General features: G+C 61.7%; 2 protein-coding genes across 4 annotated transcripts in view; both read right to left on the bottom strand.

Annotated features, from left to right (window-relative positions):
- ABCF1 (ATP binding cassette subfamily F member 1) overlaps window positions 1-889 on the bottom strand; it is a gene marked incomplete at its 5' end in the record, with an annotated part of 19,363 nt that extends 18,474 nt beyond the window's left edge. Inside the window, 2 exon segments of the mRNA XM_082499747.1 lie at window positions 533-579; window positions 823-889. Coding sequence (XP_082355873.1) covers window positions 533-579; window positions 823-889 — 114 coding nt within the window.
- Window positions 890-4,181: 3,292 nt separating this feature from the next.
- Window positions 4,182-22,598, bottom strand: PPP1R10 (protein phosphatase 1 regulatory subunit 10). Of its 3 annotated transcripts, none has more exons than XM_082499745.1 (19): window positions 22,293-22,598; window positions 19,917-20,035; window positions 19,731-19,817; window positions 19,489-19,624; window positions 17,884-17,935; window positions 17,719-17,796; window positions 17,457-17,627; window positions 17,218-17,320; window positions 16,454-16,563; window positions 15,292-15,392; window positions 15,044-15,191; window positions 14,802-14,957; window positions 14,464-14,710; window positions 12,404-12,479; window positions 12,059-12,253; window positions 11,705-11,816; window positions 8,802-8,878; window positions 6,664-7,036; window positions 4,182-4,302 (listed from the first exon to the last, which is right to left on the bottom strand). In XM_082499745.1, the coding sequence occupies exons 2-19, from the start codon at window positions 20,021-20,023 to the stop codon at window positions 4,193-4,195; spliced, it is 2,439 nt and encodes an 812-aa protein (XP_082355871.1). In that variant the 5' UTR covers window positions 20,024-20,035; window positions 22,293-22,598; the 3' UTR covers window positions 4,182-4,192. The 3 variants fall into 3 exon arrangements, with proteins under 3 accessions (XP_082355871.1, XP_082355870.1, XP_082355872.1); XM_082499744.1 differs by having other exon boundaries at window positions 6,664-7,077; window positions 8,783-8,878; XM_082499746.1 differs by lacking the exon at window positions 12,059-12,253 and having other exon boundaries at window positions 6,664-7,077; window positions 8,783-8,878.
- Between the last annotated feature and the right edge of the window lie 120 nt (window positions 22,599-22,718).

The raw sequence follows: 22,718 nt of genomic DNA on the forward strand, positions 1-22,718 counted from the left end.
ACCCACCCCCTTTAGCCCCACCCTTTAGCCCCACGGCCTGCCCCACCCTAACCAGGCCCCACCCCATCTTTAGCCCCACCCCCTGCCCCACCCTAACCAGGCTCCACCGTTCTTTAGCCTCTGCCCCACCCCCTTTAGCCCCACCCTCTGCCCCACCCCACCAGGCCCCACCCCCTGCCCCACCCCCACCAGGCTCCACACCCCATTTAGCCCCACCCCTGCTCCACCCTATCCAGGCCCCATCCCTCTTTAGTCCCACCTCCTTTAGCCCCACCCCTCTTTAGCCCCACCCTCCCCAGGCCCCACCCCCTTTAGCCCCGCCCCCTGCCCCGCCCCAACGAACCTGCTGCCCCGGCGCCTCCTTCTCCGGGGGGGGGGGCGCCTCCACCGGCGCCGCTTTCTCCTCCTCCGCCAACTCCTCGAAAAACTATTTGGGGGGGGTTGGGGGGGGTGGACACAAGAAGGGGGGAGGGGGGTGTCAAAGGGCAGATGTCAGGGGTCAAAGGTCAGGGGTCAGGGGTCACGCGCTCACCGATTTCTTTCCCCTCCGGTCCTTCTTCCCCTTCTTCACCGGTTGCTCTGGGGGGGGGGGAGGGGAGGGGAGGGTCAGCATCACCCCCTCCCCCCCCCCCCCCCGCCTCAACACGGCCCTGAGGGACCCATTTCCCCCCCGCCAAAGGCTCTCCCCGGGGGTCCGCCTGCCCCAGCTCCCCCCCCCCCCCCCATCCCCCGGGGGGACCCACCGGCTGAGCACCCCCCCCTCTCCCCGCGGGGCTTCCCGGCCACCCCCCGATCCCCTCTCCCCGCGCTGTCCGGCCTCACCCGGCCCCTCGTTCTCCCCCCGCCATTCCTCCTGCTTGGCCGCCGCCGAACGCGCTCCCTTCGGCATGGCCGGGCGCCGCTTACTGCGCCTGCGCGGCCACAGAGACGCGGCTAGAGCGCCGCCCCGCCGGCGGCCGAACTTCCGGTCCTCCGCCCGCTCCGATTGGTTAGTGCGCTCGCGTCTCCGCCCCTTGACTCCCTCCCTCCCTCCAGATGGGGCCGGTTCGTCCCTCCCCCTTCTGAGGTGATTCTTCTTCTTATTGGCTGGCGCGGGTTGATCCCTCCCAGTTCTGAAGTAGCTTGTTCTCCTATTGACGCCGGCAGGTGAACGGCCCTCCCATTGGCTCCTCCCCCACCTTCTGCCGCTCCGATTGGTCGCCTCCGGCCACGCCCCCAGCACGTGTCCGGAAGCGGGGCGGTGAGCGGGGCCGAGCCGGGCCCTGACCCCCATCAGGGGCAATTACTGGGGTAAGTCGCCCGGGGGGGTGGCGGGTAAGTGGCCCCGGGGAGGGGTTAAGTGGCTCCTGGGGGGGTAAATGGCCCCAGGGAGGGGGTATGTGCCCCCAGTGGGGGTTAAAGTGGCCCCGGGGGAGGTAAGTGGCCCCTGGAGGGGGATGTGAGAGTGCGGAGGCGGGGGAGGGATATGTGGGGTGAGGTCTCCCATCCACTCCCGGGGAGGGGTGGGCCCTGCTTAGCTTCGTGCTAATGATGGGGGTGCGCTGGGGCCAGGGCTGGTGGGCGGGGCCAGCGCTGGGGGGCGTGGGGATGCGGTGGGCGGGGATGGGGGTGCGTACTTTAATGGGGATGTCAGCTGGGGGCGTGGCCCAAGCGATGGGCGGGGCTTGGGGTGCTTGTGTCTCAAGGGGCTTATGGGGAAGGGGCAGGGCTGCATCTACGAGGGGGTGGGGCCTCCCAGATGGGGGCGGGGCCAGCGCTCCGGGCAGGCGGGGCCTGGGCTGCTTGCACTTCCAGGGACTCACTTCTCAGTGATGGGCGGGGCATGAGGGGAAGGGGGCGTGGCTTTCTATCTGGAGGCGGGGCCTGGGTGTAGGGGCAGGCTGGAAGCAGGGGGTGGAGCCACTGTGGAGGGGTGTGGCCTGTTCCAGGGGGGTGGAGCCTCCTGGCAAGGGTGGGCGGGGCTTCCCTAGGGTTCTGAAGGGGGTGGGAGAGGGGCGTGGCCCGGCAGTGTGGGCAGGGCCACGTTGAAACCCCCACGGGGGGGGCGTGGCTTGACAGAGCTCAGAGCCTATCAGGGTGAGGTGGGCGGAGCCACGTGGGAGGGGGCGGAGCTCCCAACCAGGCTCAAGCCTCCCTTCTTCCCTCCCACAACCGACCCACCAACAAGGAGGACACCGATTGGCCGGTGACCACGGGGTGGGGGTGGGTGGGGCATCCTGGGGGGGGGGAGGGACAGCGGCCACGCCCCTCCCCCCCCCAAAATAAAGAGCACTGGAGCACCAATGGCTGCAAAGCGCCTTCATTAGGGCCCAGAGTGAACGCTTCACAAGCCCCGCCCCCCCCCCGGCGATGACATCATCATTTATTTCAGGAGGTTTTGTTGGTGTCTTTTTTTTTTTTTTTTTTTTTTTTTTTTTTCCACCGGTTTATTATTAATGTACAAAATATACAAAAGGGGGAGGGGCGGGCGCGGGGCCCCTCCCCCGACCGAGTTTTCACAGAAAACAGTGTCCGGCGCAGCCCCTCCCCCCCCCCCTTCCCCCTCTCCCCCCCCCTCCAAAAAAATAAATCCCCCCCCCTCCCCCCACGCCCCTCCCCCCACCCCGGCGGCGCAGCGACACGCATGGGGGGAGGGGAAAATGGGGGGGGGGGGGGGGGAGGGGAGGGCAATTGGGGCAAATCTCCCCCCGATGGGGGCAGTTTTGGGGGTATTTACCCCCGGATAGGGGCAGATTGACACCCCCCCCCTCCCCTCCCCCCCCCCCGCCCCCTTCTGGGGGGGGGGTTCGTAGTGCCCCACTGGGGTATTTTGGGGGTAAATACACCCATCGAGGGGCAGTTTGGCCCTGGGGGGGGGGGGGGGATTTACCCCGGGGGGGGGTATTACCCTGTGGGGGGTCTTTACCCTGGGGGGGGGGGGGGGGTAATTCTGCCCCATAGGGGGTATTTTCACCCCTCGGGGGGGGGTATTTACACCCCAGAGGTGGGTATTTCTGCCCCACAGTTGATTTTTTCTGCCCCATAGATGAGTTTTTCTGCCCCATAGATGAGTTTTTCTGCCCCATAGATGGGGATTTATGGCCCGTGGGGAGTTTTACGCCCCATAGGTGAGAATTTCTGCCCCATAAGTGGGTACTTGCACCTGGGGGGGGGGGGGGGCAATTTACCCCCCACAGGTGGGTATTTACACCCCATAGATGAGCATTTCTGCCCCATAGGTGGGTATTTCTGCCCCATAAGTGGGCCTTTTACGCCCCATAAGTGGATATTTATGCCTGTGAGGGAGCGTTTCTGCCCCATAGGTGGATACAACCACCCGGGGGGGGAGGGGGGGGCTATTTCTGCCCCACAGGTGGCTATTTCTGCCCCATAGATGCTTATTTAATGCCCCATAAGTGAGCATTTTACACCCCATAAGTGGATATTCATGCCCGGGGGGGGGGGGAGGGGGAGTATTTCTGCCCCACAGGTGAACATTACCACCCTGGAGGGCGGTATTTCTGCCCCACAAGTAGATTTTTCTGCCCCACAGGTGACTACTACTGCCCAGGGGGTGGTATTTCTGCCCCACAGATGGCTTTCTGCCCCACAGATTAGTAATACTGCCGGGGGGGGGGAGGGTATTTCTGCCCCACAGGTGAATGTTACCACCCGGAGGGGACTATTTCTGCCCCATAAATGGATATTTCTGCACCATAGATGAATATTACCACCCGGGGGGGGGGGTATTTCTACCCCACAGGTGGGGTTTTTCTGCCCCATAAGTTGGTATTTCTATCCCACAGGTGGAGTTTTTCTGCCCCATAAGTTGGTATTTCTGCCCCACAGGTGGGATTTTCTGCCCCATAAGTTGGTATTTCTATCCCAGAGGTGGGGTTTTCTACCCAACAGGTGGGATTTTCTGCCCCACAGGTGGGGTTTTCTGCCCCATAAGTTGGTATTTCTATCCCACAGATGGGGTTTTCTGCCCCACAGGTGGGGTTTTCTGCCCCTCGGGGGGTTATTTGCGCCCTGGAGGAGGAGGGGGGGGGGTGGGGGTTGGAACCAGCGCCGGGGGCATCCCAGAGGCCTCACAGAAGCCATAAAGTTGGCGGCTGCAGCGCGGAGTCTGAGAGGAGGAGGAGGAGGAGGAGGAGGGGAAGAAGGGCAGGAGGAGGAGGAGGAGGAGGAGGAAGGGCGGCGGCGGTGGGCGCTACGGCAGGGGCGGCCCGTTGACGCCGGGGTGGTAGAAGGCACAGTTGTTCTCGTACCTGCAGCTGCCCTTCAGCATGAAGTGGCGACAGACGGCGCGGCTCGACATGTCTGCGTGAGAGAAAAGGGGGAAGGGGGGGGGAAGGCGCGTCAGGCGCCGGCGCCCCGGCCCCACGGCGGCCCCACGGCGGCCCCACGGCGGCAGCTCTGGGAGGAGGAGGAGGAGGAGGAGGAGGAGGAGGAGGAGGAGGAGGAGGGAGAAGTGGAAGTGGGGAGATGAGGGGTTGGGGGAGGGGGTGTGTGTGTGACGTAGAGATGGGATCGGCTCTCGGCCCTGTGTGGGGCGGCCGTGGGGCGGCAATGGGCCCCACGGCGAGCACCACCGGCCTGGCCCTAAGAGCTGGGGGACACACGGTGTGTCTATGGGGCTGGCCCCCCTGCTATGGGGCAGCGGTGGAGCCCCACAGCACCGCTATCGCTGTCCTAAACCTGGCTGAGTCTATGGGGCTGGCCCTGGCTGTGGGGCTGAGCCCCGTAGAGCCCTGATCCCTGCCCCATAGCCTGGGTGTGGGTTGGCTGCATCTATAGGGGTACCTCTGGCCGCGGGGCTGAGCCCCATAGCGCCCCAATCCCTGCCCCATAGGTTGGCTTGGGGTAGCTGCATCTATAGGGCTGGCTCTGGCCGTGGGGCTGAGCCCCATAGCACCCCAATCCCTGCCCCATAGGCTCGTGTGGGGCTGGGCTGGTCCCTCTGTGTGGCCGTGGGGCAGCACCAGACCCCCACGGCACCTCAGCCCTGTTCTAGGAGCCAGGCTGGTCCCTGTGGGGCAGCCCCAGAGATCCTGAGCTTTCCCTTCCCCCTCCCCCCCCCCCGTCCTGCGCTGGGGAGGGGCAGCCGTGGGGCAGAGCGCCCCGGGCCCAGCCCTGTGGGGTGGCCGTGGGGCACCAAGGCAGCTCCCAGCATGCCTTGGGGCCTGCCCTAGAGGCAGACTACAGCTCCCAGCATTCCTTGCTGCTGGCCTAGAGCCAGTTTCTAACTCCCAGCATGCCTTGCTGCCCCCCCCACCGCCGCTGGTTTTTAACTCCCAGCATGCCTTGCAGCTCACGTGGGCCACCCCGGGAGCTGAACTACAACTCCCGGCATGCCTTGCTGCCCTCCCCAGAGCCGGACTCCACCTCCCAGCATGCTCTGCTGCTCCCCCTAGAGGCGGGGTTAGCTCCCAGCCTGCCTTGCCGGCCTTGTCAGAGCTCAACTACAACTCCCAGCAGGCCTTGCGGCCCCTGCTAGGCCCACTCCGCCTCCCAGCATGCCTTGCGGCCACCTGCTAGGCCCAGATTCCAACTCCCAGCAGGCCTTGCAGCCTCATCTAGGCCTAGAGTCCACCTCCCAGCATGCCTTGCGGCCCCTGCTAGGCCCACTCCGCCTCCCAGCATGCCTTGCGGCCCCTCCTAGAGCCGGTTTTAACTCCCAGCATGCCTTGCAGCCCCCTGCTAGAGCTGACTGAAACTCCCAGCATGCCTTGCGGCCCCTGCTAGGCCCACTCCACCTCCCAGCATGCCTTGCAGCCCCTCCTAGAGCCGGTTTAAAATCCCAGCATGCCTTGCGGCCCCCTGCTAGAGCCGGTTTAAACTCCCAGCATACCTTGCGGCCCCTCCTAGGCCCACTCTGCCTCCCAGCATGCCTTGCAGCCCCTGCTAGGCCCAGATTCCACCTCCCAGCATGCCTTGCAGCCCCTCCTAGAGCTGATTTAAACTCCCAGCATGCCTTGCGGCCCCTGCTAGGCCCACTCCGCCTCCCAGCATGCCTTGCAGCCCCTTCAAGGCCCACTCTGCCTCCCAGCACGCCTTGTGGCCCCTCCTAGAGCTGATTTAAACTCCCAGCATGCCTTGCGGCCCCTCCTAGAGCCAGTTTAAACTCCCAGCATGCCTTGCTGCTGCCTCCCTAGACCTGACCTCCACCTCCCAGCATGCCTTGCTGCTCCCCTCCTAGGCCCACCCCACCTCCCAGCATGCCTTGCGGCCCCCCCGCCCCACAGCTGCCCTGCAGCCATTGGGGGGGGGTGTGGTCGGCAGGGGGGGGGGTGTGTGTCCCTACACTCCCAGCATGCCCTGCGGCCGGAAGTGGGGGGGTGGGGCAAGATGGGGGCGTGTCCTCCCCCCCTTACAGCCCCATGGGGGGGCGGCGCCAGTCAGGGCCCCGCCCCCACGGCCCGGGAGGCTCGAGGGGCTGCATGGGGTGGGGGTGGGGGTGGGGAGGGGGTTCCCCCCCCCTCCAACGGGGCAAAAAAGGCGGGGGAGGGGGTGGCGGGGGAGGCGGGGGGGAGGGGGCACCCACAGGCCCCTCCCAGCCGGGGCCTGGCCCCGCCCACAGCCACGCCCCGCAGCCCCCACCTCCCCCCCCCCCACCTCCTCCTCCTCCTCCTCCTCCTCCTCCTCCTCGCGAGGGAGGGGCCGGGCCCCCCCCGCATTTACCTCCTCCGTGGCCACGGGGGTGATCGCCGGGGTGGCCTCTGCCGTGCTCGTTGTGGCTACCGGGGGGTGGACCCCCCCTTGTGTTGCCGCCGCCGCCGCCATTTGGGGGGCCCCCGTTGCGGCCCCCCCCTCCTCCTCCTCCGCCACCGCCGCCGCCGCGGCATCGGTAAGGGGGTTCGGCGCCGGTACGGCCGCGGGGACGGTGAAAGGGGCCCCCCCCACGCATGCCACCGCCGCCACCGCCGTGAGGGCCACCGCGGAGGGTGCCACCCCCGTCCGGGGAGTCCCAAAAATCGCCGCCGCCGCCACCGCCGCCGCCGCGTTGAGGGGGGGGTGGTCCCAGGAGACGGGGGCCACCGGGGAGGCCCGGGCCGGGGGGGAGGCCGGGTCCCCCCCCGCCACCGCCGTGGGGACCTGCGGGGACAGAGAGAGGGAGAGGGTGAGGAGGGGGACACGGGGACACACGGACATGCGCGGTGGCACCCGGAGTGTCCCCACGGCGAGGGGGGGGGGGACGGGGACGACACGGACATGCAGTGCCCTCAGGGAGATGGATGGTGTCCCCCAAGAGGGTCCTCAAGTCAAGGGAGACCCTATGGCCCCACCTGGCAGGGGACAGTGTCCCCAAGGTGTCCCCAAGAGCGTCCCCAAGAGCGTCCCCAAGCCACTGGCAGTCCCACACCACCGTCAGGACGCTGAAGTGTCCCCAAGAGTGTCCCCAAGCCAAGGATGTCCCTGTGACCCCACCTGGCAGGGGACAGTGTCCCCAAGAGTGTCCCCAAGCCAAGAGAGACCCTATGACCACACCTGGCAGGGGACAGTGTCCCCAAGAGTGTCCCCAAGAGCGTCCCCAAGCCAAGAGAGACCCTATGACCACACCTGGCAGAGGACAGTGTCCCCAATGTGTCCCCAAGAGTGTCCCCAAGCCAATGGCAGTCCCACACCCTCGTCAGGACGCTGAAGTGTCCCCAAGAGTGTCCCCAAGCCAACACAAGCCCCACACCCCCATCAGGGCACTGAAGTGTCCCCAAGTGTGTCCCCAAGAGTGACCCCAAGAGCGTCCCCAAACCAAGAGCAGCCCTAATGTCCCCAGCGGGACAGGGGACAGTGTCCCCAAGAGTGCCCCCAAGCCAAGGATGTCCCTGTGACCCCACCTGGCAGAGGACAGTGTCCCCAAGGTGTCCCCAAGCCAACACAAGCCCCACACCCCCATCAGGACGCTGAAGTGTCCCCAAGTCAAGAGCAGCCCTAATGTCCCCACCAGGGCAGGGGACAGTGTCCCCAAGAGTGTCCCAAAACCAAGAGCAGCCCTAATGTCCCCACCGGGGCAGGGGACAGCGTCCCCAAGAGTGTCCCCAAACCAAGGATGTCCCTGTGACCTCACCTGGCAAGGGACAGTGTCCCCAAGAGTGTCCCCAAGCCAAGGGAGACCCTATGGCCCCACCTGGCAGAGGACAGTGTCCCCAAGGTGTCCCCAAGCCAATGCAAGCCCCACACCCCCATCAGGACGCTGAAGTGTCCCCAAGAGTGTCCCCAAACCAAGAGCAGCCCTAATGTCCCCACTGGGACAGGGGACAGCGTCCCCAACTGTGTCCCCAAGCCAAGAGCAGCCCTAATGTCCCCACCAGGGCAGGGGACAGTGTCCCCAAGAGTGTCCCCAAGCCAAGGACATCCCTGTGACCCCACCTGGCAGAGGACAGTGTCCCCAAGAGTGTCCCCAAGCCAAGGGAGACCCTATGGCCCCACCTGGCAGAGGACAGTGTCCCCAAGCCAACGCAAGCCCCACACCCCCATCAGGACGCTGAAGCGTCCCCAAGTGTGTCCCCAAGCCAAGAGCAGCCCTAATGTCCCCACCAGGACAGGGGACAGCGTCCCCAACTGTGTCCCCAAGCCAAGAGCAGCCCTAATGTCCCCACCAGGATAGGGGACAGCGTCCCCAACTGTGTCCCCAAGCCAAGAGCAGCCCTAATGTCCCCACCGGGACAGGGGACAGTGTCCCCAAGCCAAGAGCAGCCCTAATGTCCCCACCAGGGCAGGGGACAGCGTCCCCAAGCCAAGAGCAGCCCCCCCCGCCCCGCTAGGGGACAGTGTCCCCCGTGTCCCCCGCGGTGTCACTTACCCGGCATGGGCCCCCCCGGGGGGAAGTGCTGCATGGCCTTGGGGCCGGGCGGGAAACCGTTGGCCATGGGGCCGGGGCCCAGTAAGCCGTGGGGCACTGTGGGGACAAGAAAAAAAAAAGGGGGGGGGGGTTAAATAGAGAAAGACCCCCCCCCCTCCTCAGCCCCCCAAGTAAGGGACGGGGGTTGGTGACACCACCTCCCCCCCCCAGGTCTCCAGGCGCAGCGGGGTGTCCCCAAATCAAAGGGACATGTGTGTGTCATGTCCCGCCCCCCCGTGTCACCCCAGAGTGGGGGGCACAGTGTGCCCAGAGGTTGTCCCCAAATTAATTGGACCTCCATACCCCCCCCCCCCCACCCCTTGTGTCACCCCAGAGGACACAGGGTCCCCCAGCGGCACCCCGAGTTTGTCCCCAAATTAAGGGGACCCCACAAATCCACCCCAGGGGACGTGGGGTCCCCAAATTAGGGGGAACCCCATAACTCCTCCCCCCCCCCACCACCAGAGGGGCACACAGGGTTCCCCCAACTGTCCCCCCACATCGTGTCCCCCCCCCACGTCACCTCAGAGGACATGGGGTCCCCAACAGCACCCAGAAAGTGTCCCCAACTCCCCCCCCGTGTCACCCCGGAGGACACAGGGTCCCCACCGGCACCCAGATAATGTCCCCAAACCAAAGGGACACCTCATAACCCCCCCCCATGTCCCCCGGGGCGCTCAGGGCTTGTCCCCAAATTACGGGGACCCCCATACCCCACTGTGTCACCCCAGAGGACACGGGGTCCCCAACAGCACCCACATAATGTCCCCAAATTAAGGGGACCCCAAACTCCCCCCGTGTCTCCCCAGTGGGTGTGACACGGGGTCCCCAGAGGTGCTGAGTTTGTCCCTAATTTAAGAGGACCCCCCCACATACCTCCTTGTGTCACCCCAAAAGGGGACAGAGGGTCCCCAATTGTCCCCAAACCAAAGGGACTCCCCATACCCCCCCCCGTGTCACCCCAGAGGGGGACACAAGGTCCCCAGGGGTGGCTGAGAGCTTGTCCCGTCCCCCCCCGTGTCACCCCAGAGGACACAGAGTCCCCAACAGCACCCAGATAATGTCCCCAAATCAAGGGGACCCCCCCCCTTATGTCACCCCAGAGGACACGGGGTCCCCACCAGCACGCAGAAGGTGTCCCCAAACCAAAGGGGACCCCCTCATGTCACCCCAGAGGACATGGGGTCCCCAACAGCACCCAGATAATGTCCCCAAATCAAGGGGACCCCCCCCTCATGTCACCCCAAAGGACATGGGGTCCCCAACGACACCCAGATAATGTCCCCAAATCAAGGGGACCCCCCCCTTATGTCACCCCAGAGGACACGGGGTCCCCACCAGCACGCAGAAGGTGTCCCCAAACCAAGGTGACCCCAAAATCTCCCCAGTGTCACCCCAGAGGGGGACACAGGGGCCCCAACTGTCCCCAGATCTTGTCCCAAACCAAAAGGACCCCCAATACCCCCCACCCCCCCCAAAGTGTCACACCAGAGGGGAAAACAGCGTCCCCAGTGCCACCCAGGCCAGGTCCCCAGGCTGAGGGGACCCCAATGTCCCCCCTCCCATGTCCCCAAACCCAGGGGACACCCCAGTCACCCCGGGGGAGGGGACAGGTCCCCGGCAGCACTGAAAGCACATGTCCCCAAATCAAGGGGACCCCCAGGGGAGGGGACAGGGTCCCCGGCACGTCCCCAGGCTGAGGGGACCCCAGGTCACCCCGAGGCGGGGGGAGAGGGTCCCCAACACTGCCTGGAGCACGTCACCGAGCTGAGGGGACACCCATGTCACAGAGGGGCAGGGGACAGTGCCACCAAGTGTGTCCCCAGCATGTCGCCACGCCGAGGGCGACCCTGTGTCCCCACCGAGGCAGGGAAGAGTGTCCCCAAGTGTGTCCCCAAGCCAAGGATGGCACTATGTCCCCAATGGGGCAGGGGACAGTGTCCCCAAGTGTGTCCCCAAACCAAGGGTGACCCTATGTCCCCAATGGGGCAGGGGACAGTGTCCCCAAGTGTGTCCCCAACACAAGGGTGGCACTATGTCCCCAATGGGGCAGGGGACAGTGTCCCCAAGTGTGTCCCCAAGCCAAGGATGGCACTATGTCCCCAACGGGGCAGGGGACAGTGTCCCCAAGTGTGTCCCCAAGCCAAGGATGGCACTATGTCCCCAGTGGGGCAGGGGACAGTGTCCCCAAGTGTGTCCCCAAACCAAGGGTGACCCTATGTCCCCAATGGGGCAGGGGACAGTGTCCCCAAGTGTGTCCCCAACCCAAGGGTGGCACTATGTCCCCAATGGGGCAGGGGACAGTGTCCCCAAGTGTGTCCCCAAGCCAAGGATGGCACTATGTCCCCAACGGGGCAGGGAAGAGCGTCCCCAAGTGTGTCCCCAACCCAAGGATGGCACTATGTCCCCAACAGGGCAGGGGACAGTGTCCCCAAGTGTGTCCCCAAGCCAAGGATGGCACTATGTCCCCAACGGGGCAGGGAAGAGTGTCCCCAGCACGTCCCCAAGCCAAGGGCCGTCCCACATCCCTGCTAGGGAACTGGACAATGTCCCCAAGTGTCCCCCAATAGTGTCCCCAAGCCAAGGATGGCACTATGTCCCCAACGGGGCAGGGAATAGTGTCCTCAAGTGTGTCCCCAAGCCAAGGGTGACCCTATGTCCCCACAGGGGCAGGGGACAGTGTCCCCAGGTGTGTCCCTAAGCCACAATCGCCCCCATGTCCCCTCAGGGACACTAACCAGGCTCCCAGTCCCCCCCCCGACCCCTCCCAGTGCTCCCCAGGACACCCACCCCCACAACGCGGCTCCCCCCTCCTCAGTGACAATGTGTCGTGTCCCCCCCGTCCCCCCCCCTCGGTGACCCGATGTCCCCCTCGCCGCTCACCTCCGCTGGGCCCCGGGGGCTGCGCCTGCAGATTTCCCAACAAATGTTTGATTTTATCCGAATAATCCGGTTGTTTCATCAATTCCTCCGCTTTGTGGGTGCTGGGCCCACCCTGGGGGGGGGGAGGGGGGGGGGAGAGAAAGAACCAAAAAGTGAGCGGGTGGGGGAAGGGAAGAAACTAAAAAAAAAAAAAAAGGGGGGGGGGGGGACACCCGCAGCACCGCCGCCGCCGCCCCCCCCTTTTTGTGTCACCCCTTTTATTTTTTTGGGGGGTGGGAGAGGGGGGAGAGGGGTCTGTGCTGGGGGTTGAGGAGAAGGGAAGGACTGGGAGCGGTGGGGGGGGGAACTGGTTACCATGATGGAGGTGAGAATCTCCTGCATGTTGATGGGGGTGGGGGGCGCCGGTCCCTGAGGGTTTTTTCCGGCCCCGACGCTCCCCATGAGGTTGGCCAACACCGGGGGAAGTTTGGCACCGCCGGGATCCGGCGAGGGTGAGGCGGCGCCGCTTTCCAATCCTTCGGGATAGGCGACCTCCTCGGCGGAACAATCCTGGGGAAGGGGAGAGATAGAGGGGGTGAGGGGTTTGGGGAGGGGGGAAAATGGGGGGGAGGGGGCTGCGCTAGGTTGGGGGAGGGGTTTGGGGGGGGGGGGGGGGGGGGGCTATGGCGGCGCGGTACAGCGCGGCGCGGCGGCGCTTACCTCGTCCAGGGGGATCAGTTTGGGCGGCAGCGGTTCGTAGGATTCCGGATCGGGTTCGTGCGGGCTGTCTGGGACGCTGTTTCGGGGGAAGGAGGGGTCAGAGGATCCCTGGGATCTTCCCCCCCAACCCCCCCTTCCTCCCCAAAAAATCTGGATCCTCAAATCCTGGGTGCCCCCTCCCCCCCGCCCCGACTCTGGATCCTCAGGGATCCTGTGTCTCCCCCCCAAAGATTTTTGATCCTCAGGGATCTTCTGTCTCCCTCCCAAAGACTCTGGATCCTCAGGGATCCTGCGTATGTCCCGTCATCCCCATCCCGGACTTTGGATCCTCAGGGATCCTGTGTCCCCCCACCCAAAGACTTTGGATCCTTAGGGATCCTGTGTCCCCCCACCCAAAGACTTTGGATCCTCAGGGATCCTGTGTGTCCCCCCCCAAAGACTTTGGATCCTCAGGGATCCTGTGTGTCCCCCCCCAAAGACTTTGGATCCTCAGGGATCCTGTGTGTCCCCCCCCAAAGACTTTGGATCCTTAGGGATCCTGTGTGTCCCCCCCCAAAGACTTTGGATCCTCAGGGATCCTGTGTGTCCCCCCCCCAAAGACTTTGGATCCTCAGGGATCCTGTGTGTCCCCCCCCAAAGACTTTGGATCCTTAGGGATCCTGTGTGTCCCCACCCAAAGACTTTGGATCCTCAGGGATCCTGTGTGTCCCCCCCCAAAGACTCTGGATCCTCAGGGATCCTGTGTGTCCCCCCCCAAAGACTTTGGATCCTCAGGGATCCTGTGTGTCCCTTAAAGACCTGGGCTTCTCAGGGAATCCTGTCCGCCCCAACCCAGACTTTGGATCCACAGGGATCCTGTTGTGCCTCCCTAAAGACTTCGGATCGTCAGGTATCTTGTGTGTGTCCCCCAAAGACTTTGGATCCTCAGGGATCCTGCCCCCCAAGACTCTGTATCCTCATGGATCCTGTATGTCCCCTCAAAGATTTTGGATCCACAGGGATCCTGTTGTGCCCCTCTAAAGACTTTGGATCCTCAGGAATCTTGTGCGTTTGGATCCACAGGGATCCTGTCCCCTCCCAACCCAGACTTTGGATCCGCAGGGATCCTTTATGTTCCCCCCCAAAGACTTTGCATCCTCAGGGATCCTGTGTCCCAAGACTCTGGATCCTCGCGGATCCTGTGTGTCCCCTCAAAGACTTTGGACCCTCTGGGGACATGCACAAGATCCCTAAGACCTGGGATCCTCAGGGATCCTGTCCCCCCCAACCCAGATTTTGGATCCTCAGGGATCCTGTCATGTCACCCCCCCCCAAAATCTCTCCCTTCCCGCTCTGGATCCTCAGGGATCCGGGCCCCAAAAACCTCCCCCACAAGGCTCTAGATCCTCAGGAGGACTCGGGTCCCGGCGATCGGCTCCCCCTTTCAGAGCCCCAAAAGATCCCAGAGGACCTGGGCTCCAATAATCTCGCTCCGAGCTCTAGATCCGCAGAGATTCCCGGCGATCCAGACTCCAGCACAGGCCCTGCCCAGCCCCAGGGGCGATCAATCTCCTGATCCCATCGATCCTGGGGTTTCCCCAGCCTCCAGCGGCAGATCCGCAGGGATCTCGGAGACACCTGGCTCTGGATCCCAAGGGATCCCAGCTCCTGACACATCCCACAGCCCCTGCCACGAGGATCCCAGAGGCCGCACCGTGAAGGCACCACGCACGTACCCCACCCCCAGGAATCCCCTGACCCCGCCGAGTGGATCCACAGGATCCGGGCTCCAGATCCTTCAGGATCCCAGCTCCGTCACCCTCCCACTATCTCCACCCAGGATTCGGATCCTCACAGCGGGAAGGATCAACCCCATTAATCCCGGGGAGGGGGATCAGGGCACTGCGGATTCCTCCCCCTCCAGCCCTGATCCAAGGGATCCACCGGAGCGATCCGCTTGGGATCAGGGCCAGGATTTAACACCCCCTCAGCAAGAAGAGGGGGAATCGCCGGTTCCGAGCGCGGTACCAACACCGGCCCCGTCCCTGAGCTGCGAAGGGGATCCCAAGGGATCGACTCACCTTTCCTTAGACAGAAAGATCTCCTGCAGGATCCCTTTCTCCCTCTCGGCTTGAGTGAAGCGTTCCCGGCTGCCGCTGCCCGGCACCACCAGGGGAGCGGGAAGATCCAGGAGTTTGGGATAAACCCAGGGCACCTTCTCCTCCATGGCGTCGTGGCTGAGGCGCCGCGCCGTCTCGAAAGCGTGTCGATCCTTCAGCATCTCCCGCTTGGCCGCTTCCTCAAAATCCTTAATCTTGTTGACGTTGACTGCAGGGAGGGGACATCAACGTCACCCCCAAAAAAAGTTCGGGGAGACCGAGGCGGAGGACACGCGGAGGGGGGAAGGGACGGGGCTCACCTCTTTCGGTCTCGTCCAGTTCGAAGTAGAAATATTCGCGGAGTTTGCTCTCCTCCGGCCAACTCACCGTTTTCTTTTTCCGACCTTTTTTGGTGAGTTGGCCGCTTTCCGTCGAGTTTTCGGTGGCTTTGGCGTCACCGCTCGCCTCCGCCGAGCCTGCGGGAGGAAGCGGGGAGGGAGATCAGCATCTATTCGGAACCCCCCCCCCACCCTCTTCTTCCTCCTCAGCGCTCCCAACTTACACGTCTCCAGCGGTTCCGGCACTTCCACAGCCGGTACCGGAGTTCCGGGTCGATCCTGCTCCATCGGCTCCGAAGCGACGCTGGGTTCCGGAGAGGAAGGTTTGGTCGAACTGGTTTCGGGAGCCGGTTTGCCCTCGAAGGGACTGGGCTGGAGTTGGAGGGAGAAAAGAGGGTGTTTGAGGGGGTGTCTCTAGGTAAGGAGGGGACGCCGGTAGCCAGGGAGGGGACCCCGGTAGCCACCTCCTCACCTTGGCCGCCGTAGGGGACAGCACCTTCTTCTTCTTCTTGATTTTGATGCCGGGGATGGGAGCGGAGTTGAGGGCGTCGAGGAAACCCAGTCCTTCCATGGCTTTGAGGGAAAGAGGGGAGAGGATGAGCCAAAAGCTCCCAAATTCAACCCAAAATGGCAGCCAAGGGACCCAAAAAAAGGCCTAAATTCTTCCCCCCCCCTCCAAAGGCACCCAGCGACCTCCAAAAAGAACTCAAATAGTCCCCCAAAACACCCAGGGGTCACCCGAAAAAGCACCCAAAGCGTCCACAAAAATCATCTAAAGTGCACCCAAAAGGACACCCGGTTGTCCCCCCAAAAATTGTCCCCAAAAAGACACCCGAGGTGCCCCTCAGAACTCCTCAAATTGTCCCCAAAAAGGCACCCAAGTGTCCCCCAATAAGACAAAGTGTTCCCCAAAAGGACCCAGGTGTTGCCCAAAATCCCCCAAACCGTTCCCAAAGAGGCACCTAAATTGTTCCCCCAAAACCTGTCCCCAAAAACGCACCCAAAATGTCCCCTGAAAGGACCCACGTGTTGCCCAAAAAGGCACCCAAAATGTCCCCAAAAAAGCCCCCAGGTGTCCTCAAAAGTCCCAGGTGTCTTCAAAACAGCACCCAGGTGTCCCCAAAAGGCCTCAAGTGTCCCCAAAAGGCCTCAAGTGTCCCCAAAAGGCCTCAAGTGTCCCCAAAAGGCCTCAAGTGTCCCCAAAAGGCCTCAAGTGTCCCCAAAACAGCCCTCCAGGTGTCCCCAAAGGCACCCACGTGTCCCCAAAACAGCCCCCCAGGTGTCCTCAAAAGTCCCAGGTGATCCCAAAGGCACCCAGGTGTCCCCAAAAGGCCCCTAAGGTGTCCCCAAAAGGCCCCTAAGGTGTCCCCAAAAGGCCCAGGTGATCCCAAAAGGCCCCAAGTGTCCCCAAAACAGCCCCCAGGTGTCCTCAAAAGTCCCAGGTGATCCCAAAGGCACCCAGGTGTCCCCAAAAGACCCCAGGTATCCCCAAAAGGCCCGTAAGGTGATCCCAAAGGCACCCAGGTGTCCCCAAAAGGCCCCTAAGGTGTCCCCAAAAGTCCCAGGTGATCCCAAAGGCACCCAGGCGTCCCCAAAACAGCCCCCAGGTGTCCCTAAAAGGCCCCCCGACTCACGCTGGGGCGGGATGATCTTGACTTTGATCTCCTTGGTGGCGTTGGGCGCCGTGTTGAGGGGTTTGTATTTCTTCTCGGCCACAGGAACGTCCCCGGCGAGGGACGAGATGCTGTGGGGACAAAGGGGACCAGTTCAGGCACTGGGAGAGACCCCCAAACCAGCCCCCAGCCCCTCAAAAGCGGGTCAGAGCTCCCCAAGAGCGAGTCTGAGCTTCCCAAAAGCGGGTCCAAGACCACCAAAAGCAGGTCTGAGCCTCTCAAAAGCCACCCCACAAGCCTCAAAAGCAGCCTGAGCCCCCCCAAAACAGGTCCGAGACCCCCAAAAGCAGCTCCGAGCACCTCAAAAACTACCCCCGCCCCCCAAAACCAGCCCTGAGCCTGCCAAGAACCGCTCCAAAAGCAGCCCAAGACCCCAAAAAGCAGGTCCAGACCCCCCAAGAGTGGGTCTGAGATCCTCAAAAGTGGCTCCAAGCCCCCCAAAAGCAAGTCCAGGACCCCCAAAAGAGGCCCCAAGACACCCAAAACCAGCCCCGAGCCCCCCCAAGAGCCACTTCAAAAGCAGCCCTGAGACCCCAAAAAGCAAGTCCAGGTCTACCAAGAGTGGGTCTGAGCCCCCCAAAAGCCTCTCCAAGCCCCTCAAAAACAGGCCCCAAACCCCCAAAAGCGGCTCCCAGTCCCCCAAAACCAGACCCAACCCCCCTAAGAGCGGGTCTGAGCCCCCCAGAAGTGGCCCCAATACCCCCAAAAGTCACCCCCAGACTCACTTTTGCCTCTTTATGGGCATTGGTTTTAGGTTGTATTTATCAACGGTCGAAGAAGAGTTCATTTTCTTCACGGGTGCTAACGAAGGCGTCTCCATTTCCAGCCCTGTTTTGGGGGCAGGGGGGAAACCTCATTAGTGCGTCCGCTTGCAGCACCCCACAGGCGACCGCAATCCCTCAAATTCCCCCCCCAAAAAAGGCCCAAAACCCGCCGTCGCCCCACGCGACGGAGGAAGAATTACCGGTGGAACGGAATTTGGCGTGGCTGGGAGCGGTGGTCCGCAGGGATTTGGGTTTCTCCCGCTTCTTCTCCGGCATCTCCTCGGTTTTAGCCTCATTTTTGGCTTCTTGGGGTTTCTCTTGGACGGGCGTTTTGCTTTTGTTTTCTTCTTTTCGCTTCTTTTTATCCCGTTCTGGTGAAAAAAGATATGGAAAAGGGTGAAATGCTGGTGTCGGATTGAGGGGGGGGCAGAGAAGAGGGGGTGCAGCGGGGGGGGGGCTCACCGGTCGGCTGGGTGCTGCTCTGGGAGCGGATGACACCCATCCAGTCACTGACGAGGATGGAGGCCAGGCGGCGCAGCTCTGCGGGGAGAAAAGGGGTTAAAGGGGAGATTTTGGGGGGAATTCGGGGGGGTTGGGGGGGTTTAGGGGCCGTGGGGGTACGCTCACCTTCATCATCGCTTGATTTGCTGAGCTGCTTCACCAGCTTGGCTGTGTTGTTCTGGAAAAGAGGGAGATGCGCGTGAGCAAAAATGTGCAGGAGGACAGAACCCACCCTGCGGGGGGGACAAAAGCCACCTTAGGGGACCCAAAAATCACCCGGGGAGACTCAAATGCCACCCTGAGGGGACAAAAGTCACCCAGGGGGATGCAAAAGCCACCTCGGGGGGGATACAACAGTCACGCAGGGAGGCTCAAAAGCCACCACGTGAGACACAAGCCACCCCAGAGGAACACAAGCAACCTGGGAAGGACCCAAAAGCCACCCAAGGGAGACAAAGAACCACCTTAGGGGACACAAGAGCCACCCCAGGGAGACAAAAGCCCCCTGAAAGAGACACAAAAGCCACCCAGGATGGACACAAAAATCATCTAGGGAGAGAAAAGTCACCATGGAGGGACCCAAAAAACAGCTGGGGGGACATAAAAGCCACTAAGTGAGACACAAGACACCCAGGAGGGACCCAAAAGCCACCTGGGAAGGACACAAAAGACACCCTGAAAGACTAAAGTCACCCAAGGAAGACAAAAGGCACTTTAGGGGACCCAAAAGCCACCTCGGGAGGGTCACAAACGTCACCCGAGGGGACCCAAAAGCCATCAGGTGAGACACAAAAGCCACCTTGGGGAGACACAAAAATCACCAAGGGAGACAAAAGCCACCAGGTGAGACACAAGACACACAGGAAGGACCCAAAAGCCAGCTTGGGGCACACAAAAGCCACCTGGGGGGACCGAAAAGCCACCTGGGGGGACCGAAAAGCCACCCAAGGGGACCGAAAAGCCACCCAAGGGGACCGAAAAGCCACCCAAGGGGACCGAAAAGCCACCCAAGGGGACCGAAAAGCCACCCAAGGGGACCGAAAAGCCACCCAAGGGGGGCACAAATTTATCTGGGGGGACACAAATGCCACTGGGTGGGACACAAGCCACCCAGGAGGGACACAAAAGCCACCCAGGAGGGACACAAAAGCCACCCAGGAGGGACACAAAAGCCACCCAGGAGGGACACAAAAGCCACCCAGGAGGGACACAAAAGCCACCCAGGAGGGACACAAAAGCCACCCAGGAGGGACTAAAGTCACCCAAGGCAGACAAAAAGCCACCCCGGGGGGACACAAAAACAACACCAAGGAGACAAAAGCCACCTGGGGAGATCCAAAAGCCACATGGCAGGGATGCAAAAATCACCCGGAGGGACCCAATAGCCACCGGGGGAGACACAAGCCAGCCAGGAAAGACGCAAAAGTTACACAGGAGAGACTAAAGCCACCCAAGGGGGGCACAAAAGCCACCTGGGAAAATCACAAAAATCACCCAGGAGAACCCAAAAGCCACCGGACGAGAAACAAGCCACCCGGGAGGGACCCAAAAGCCACCCAAGGGAGACGCAAAAGCAATGCCAAGGAGACAAAAGCGACCCTGGGGACCCAAAAGCCACACGGGATGGACCCAAAAGCGATCCTGGGAAGACACCAAAGTCCCCCGGGGCGACCCAAAAGGGAGTGGGGTGGGACAGAAGCCACCAGGGGGGGACACGGAGGCCACCCCGACCTGTTTGAGGTGGTCGACGGTGAGAGGCAGGTGCTGCAGGGTGAGGAGGATCTGCTGCAGGAAGGGGACGTTGTTAGAGGCTTTGGAACTGGTGAGCCACGTGTTGAGCAGCTTGTAACCCCCGATCCGGATAAATCTGGGAGAAAAAGAAGGAAAATCCGTCAGGATCGGGCCAGGATGGGGTGTGTCCCCCAATTCCTGCTCGCCTGGGCCCCCCCAGACCCCCTTCTCGCCGCTCTTACTTCGCCAGGATCTCCTGCGCCCGCGTCTGCAGCAAGATGTTCAGGTAGATGCAGCGACTCACCATCTTCTGCGAGTCCTTCATTAAGCTGGTTAATGAGAAACGAGGTGTCAAGACCCCCCCCGTCACATTGTGGTGACACTCGAGGAGGGGGACGGGGACACGAGGGGACGTTTTGGGGACTCACTTGAAGATTTTGGTGATGCCCTCCGTGCTCTTGACCTCGCCATCGCGGCCCAGGAAGCAGTCCAAGCCCTTGAGGAGCTCCTTGGGGTCGATGGGGCCCGAGCCCATGGCAGAAAAACCCTGGGGGGGGGGGGGAGGGAGGGAAGAAAGGAGAGGGGGGGGTTAGGACAGCAGTGACAACCCCATTGTCCCCCCGCCAAGCCCTGTCCCCTCCCCCCCAGCCCCCAATTTTTGTCCCCTTTGAGAGGGTGATAATGACAAACACTTTCCAGAATCATTCTAGACCCCAAAAAGGGGGAAACTGCCCCCAAAACGCAGCTGTCGCAACAGAGGGAGGGGTCTGAGGGACCCCCCAGGGGACACCGCGGGGGTGTCAACCCACCCGCGCTGAGGTGACACCACGGTGATAAGTGTCCCCTGCTTGTATTTTTAATTGCCACTGCCACCCCAGGGGACAGGAACGGCGGTTTCGGGTCACATCAAGGGACAGACTCCCCCCAGGAGGATCCGGGGGGGGGCACAACACCCTCATTTTTAACCACACAACCCCTTCTCCCTCCCCAAGTGTTAATTAGCGAGTCGGCGCTTAACGAGACGCAGAGGCCAAGGTGACCAACAGAAGGACGGCGGCACAAGGGAGAGAGAGACAGAGCTGACGGCGCAAGATTTGGGGGTGTCTCACCCCCCCTCCCCCCCCATCCGGGGCACAATTAAATCCACTAACGAATTAGCACTGGCTATTAATCAGCAGATTAATAATTAAGGCCAGCACCCCACTAATGACCAGACGCCCATCAGCTCCCTGACCCTGATCCAGCCTGACCCGCCAAGCCGGGATTTCATCCTCCTGACGTCAACCAGCTTCTTAATTACCACTAATTAGAAGCTTGTGCAGCTTAATTATGCCCCAGCTTTGCTAACGAAGGCGGAAAGGTGGCGGCTGCGAGCAGCTGAGCTGCTTTTTTTCCTTGGAGGGGTGGTGAAAACAACCCCCATTTTCTCCTCATGGTGAAGACTTAAAAGACTTAACGAGCCAGGACTTCGTTAAGTCCTCCCCCCTCAAAGGTTGATTAAAGGATACAGGTGGCGGAGCCGCCCCCCCCCCCCCCTTTTGGGGGGGTATTTTTTTTGGAGGGGGGGTCAGCAAGCCAGACACGAGCCGCCCCTCTGAAAAGACACAAGAGAAAGTTAATTCAAGCACAACCCCCCCCAAAATATCCCCCACCCCCTAAAAAAAACCAACAACTGGAGGGAGCGAACAACTTATTTTCACTCAAAATTGAGATTTTTAACCACAAAAGTCCTTCTTAACCTTTAACACACACACACACACCGCCAAAAAGGACGCAAAACCTGGCTCATGGTTGGGGGAGGAGGACGCACACGGGCTGTCCCCCGTCCCCCCCCCCCCCTTGGTGTCCCAAGGGTGCTGAAGCCACCACCCAGGTGACAAGGGGGGGCCACAGCCCTGTCCTGGCTTGAGGAGGTGGGGGGCAGGCTTTGTGCCCCCCCCCCCGAAAGAATTTGGGGTTTTACCCCCCATTTTGGGGCTGCCCCCCCAATTTGGGGGGAGGTACACACAGAAGCAAACACCGACCCAACACCCCCACACTGGGGTGAAGCCGCTCAAATACCACCGGGGGGGGGGGGGGACGACCCCCAAAAAGCACCGAGTCCCCCCCAAAGGGGTAAATCACCTCTGAGGGAGGGTGGGGGGGCAAATCCCCCCCCCCCAAATCGGGGAGGTGGGGACACCCCGGCCTAGTCCAGCCCTGCCAGCAACCAGCCGCGAGGCCAAGGAAGGCCTGTCCCCCCCCCCCACCCGTCACCGCATTTTTACACCACTTTTGCTCATTTCTTCCCCAAAAAACAGCTTTTTTTGGAGACAGAACCCCCATTTTTTGGCGAGGAGGGGGTGTTGCGCAGCCCCCACAACCATGGGTGAAGGGGGGGCTGCCCACTGTGCCCTCCCCCCCCCCCCCTCCAAAGGGGGAAATGCTACCACTGGGAAGAAAAGGGCTCTCCCCTCGCACCCGCCGGGCTTAATTTGGGGGGAAACTAATTCAAAATTTGTAATTTTATTAATTAAATTTGATATTTAAAAAAAAAAATGGTTGGTTTTTAAGGAAAAAATCCTTCGGTTTTGGGTGCCGAGTGTTTAACCACAGGGCGAGGGACTAAAAACGAACCAGCTCCCGACCCGGCGCAGCATCCGCATGCACCGGGGAGACGGATGGTAAAGAAAAAAAGAGGGATTTGGGTTTGGAATTTGTTTGGTTTGTTGGTTTTGGGTTTTTTGGGTTTTTTTTTAATTAAAAAATAGATAAAAATGAAGGTTGTGAAATGTAATTAAGACCAGAAAGGTTTTTTTGCTTACCCGGCGGGTTGCGGTTGTTCCCCTCCCTTTTGCTGAAGTAAAACCAAGTTCCCTTCGCTTCCTAAGCCTGCACCGCACACACAGCACCTCCGCGCTGCCAAAACGGGGGCAAATTCATTGAAAATCGGGAAAATAAAAATAAAATGAAATAAAATATGAAGGTTTTTCGGGGCGCTGCGCCCCCCCCCCCCCCCCCAAAAAGAAGGGCAAAGTATTTTTGGGGGGGGGGGGGTGAAGAAGCCCAGTGATAGCATTTCCCTGTCACGATAAAGGAAAGGTTATAAAGTTGCTCGAGGACGATGGGGTTTTTTTCCACCACCCCCCCCTCCCCAAAAATCCTCCCCCAAACCGCCACCCAAACGCACCCCGAAAAAAAATTAAAAAAAAAAAAAAAAAAAAGGGGGAGGGGGAAGGGGGGGGAAGGGG

The sequence above is a fragment of the Vanellus vanellus genome (assembly GCF_965231255.1).
Source record: "Vanellus vanellus genome assembly, contig: SUPER_32_unloc_2, whole genome shotgun sequence".
NCBI lineage: Eukaryota > Metazoa > Chordata > Aves > Charadriiformes > Charadriidae > Vanellus > Vanellus vanellus.

Coding starts and splice junctions, on each gene's coding strand:
- PPP1R10 (XM_082499744.1), bottom strand. CDS start 20,023: ATGGGCTCGGGCCCCATCGACCCCAAGGAGCTCCTCAAGGGCTTGGAC. Junction 19,818..19,916: donor GGCATCACCAAAATCTTCAA/GTGAGTCCCCAA, acceptor CTCATTAACCAG/CTTAATGAAGGACTCGCAGA. Junction 17,628..17,718: donor GAGCAGCACCCAGCCGACCG/GTGAGCCCCCCC, acceptor TTTTTTCACCAG/AACGGGATAAAAAGAAGCGA.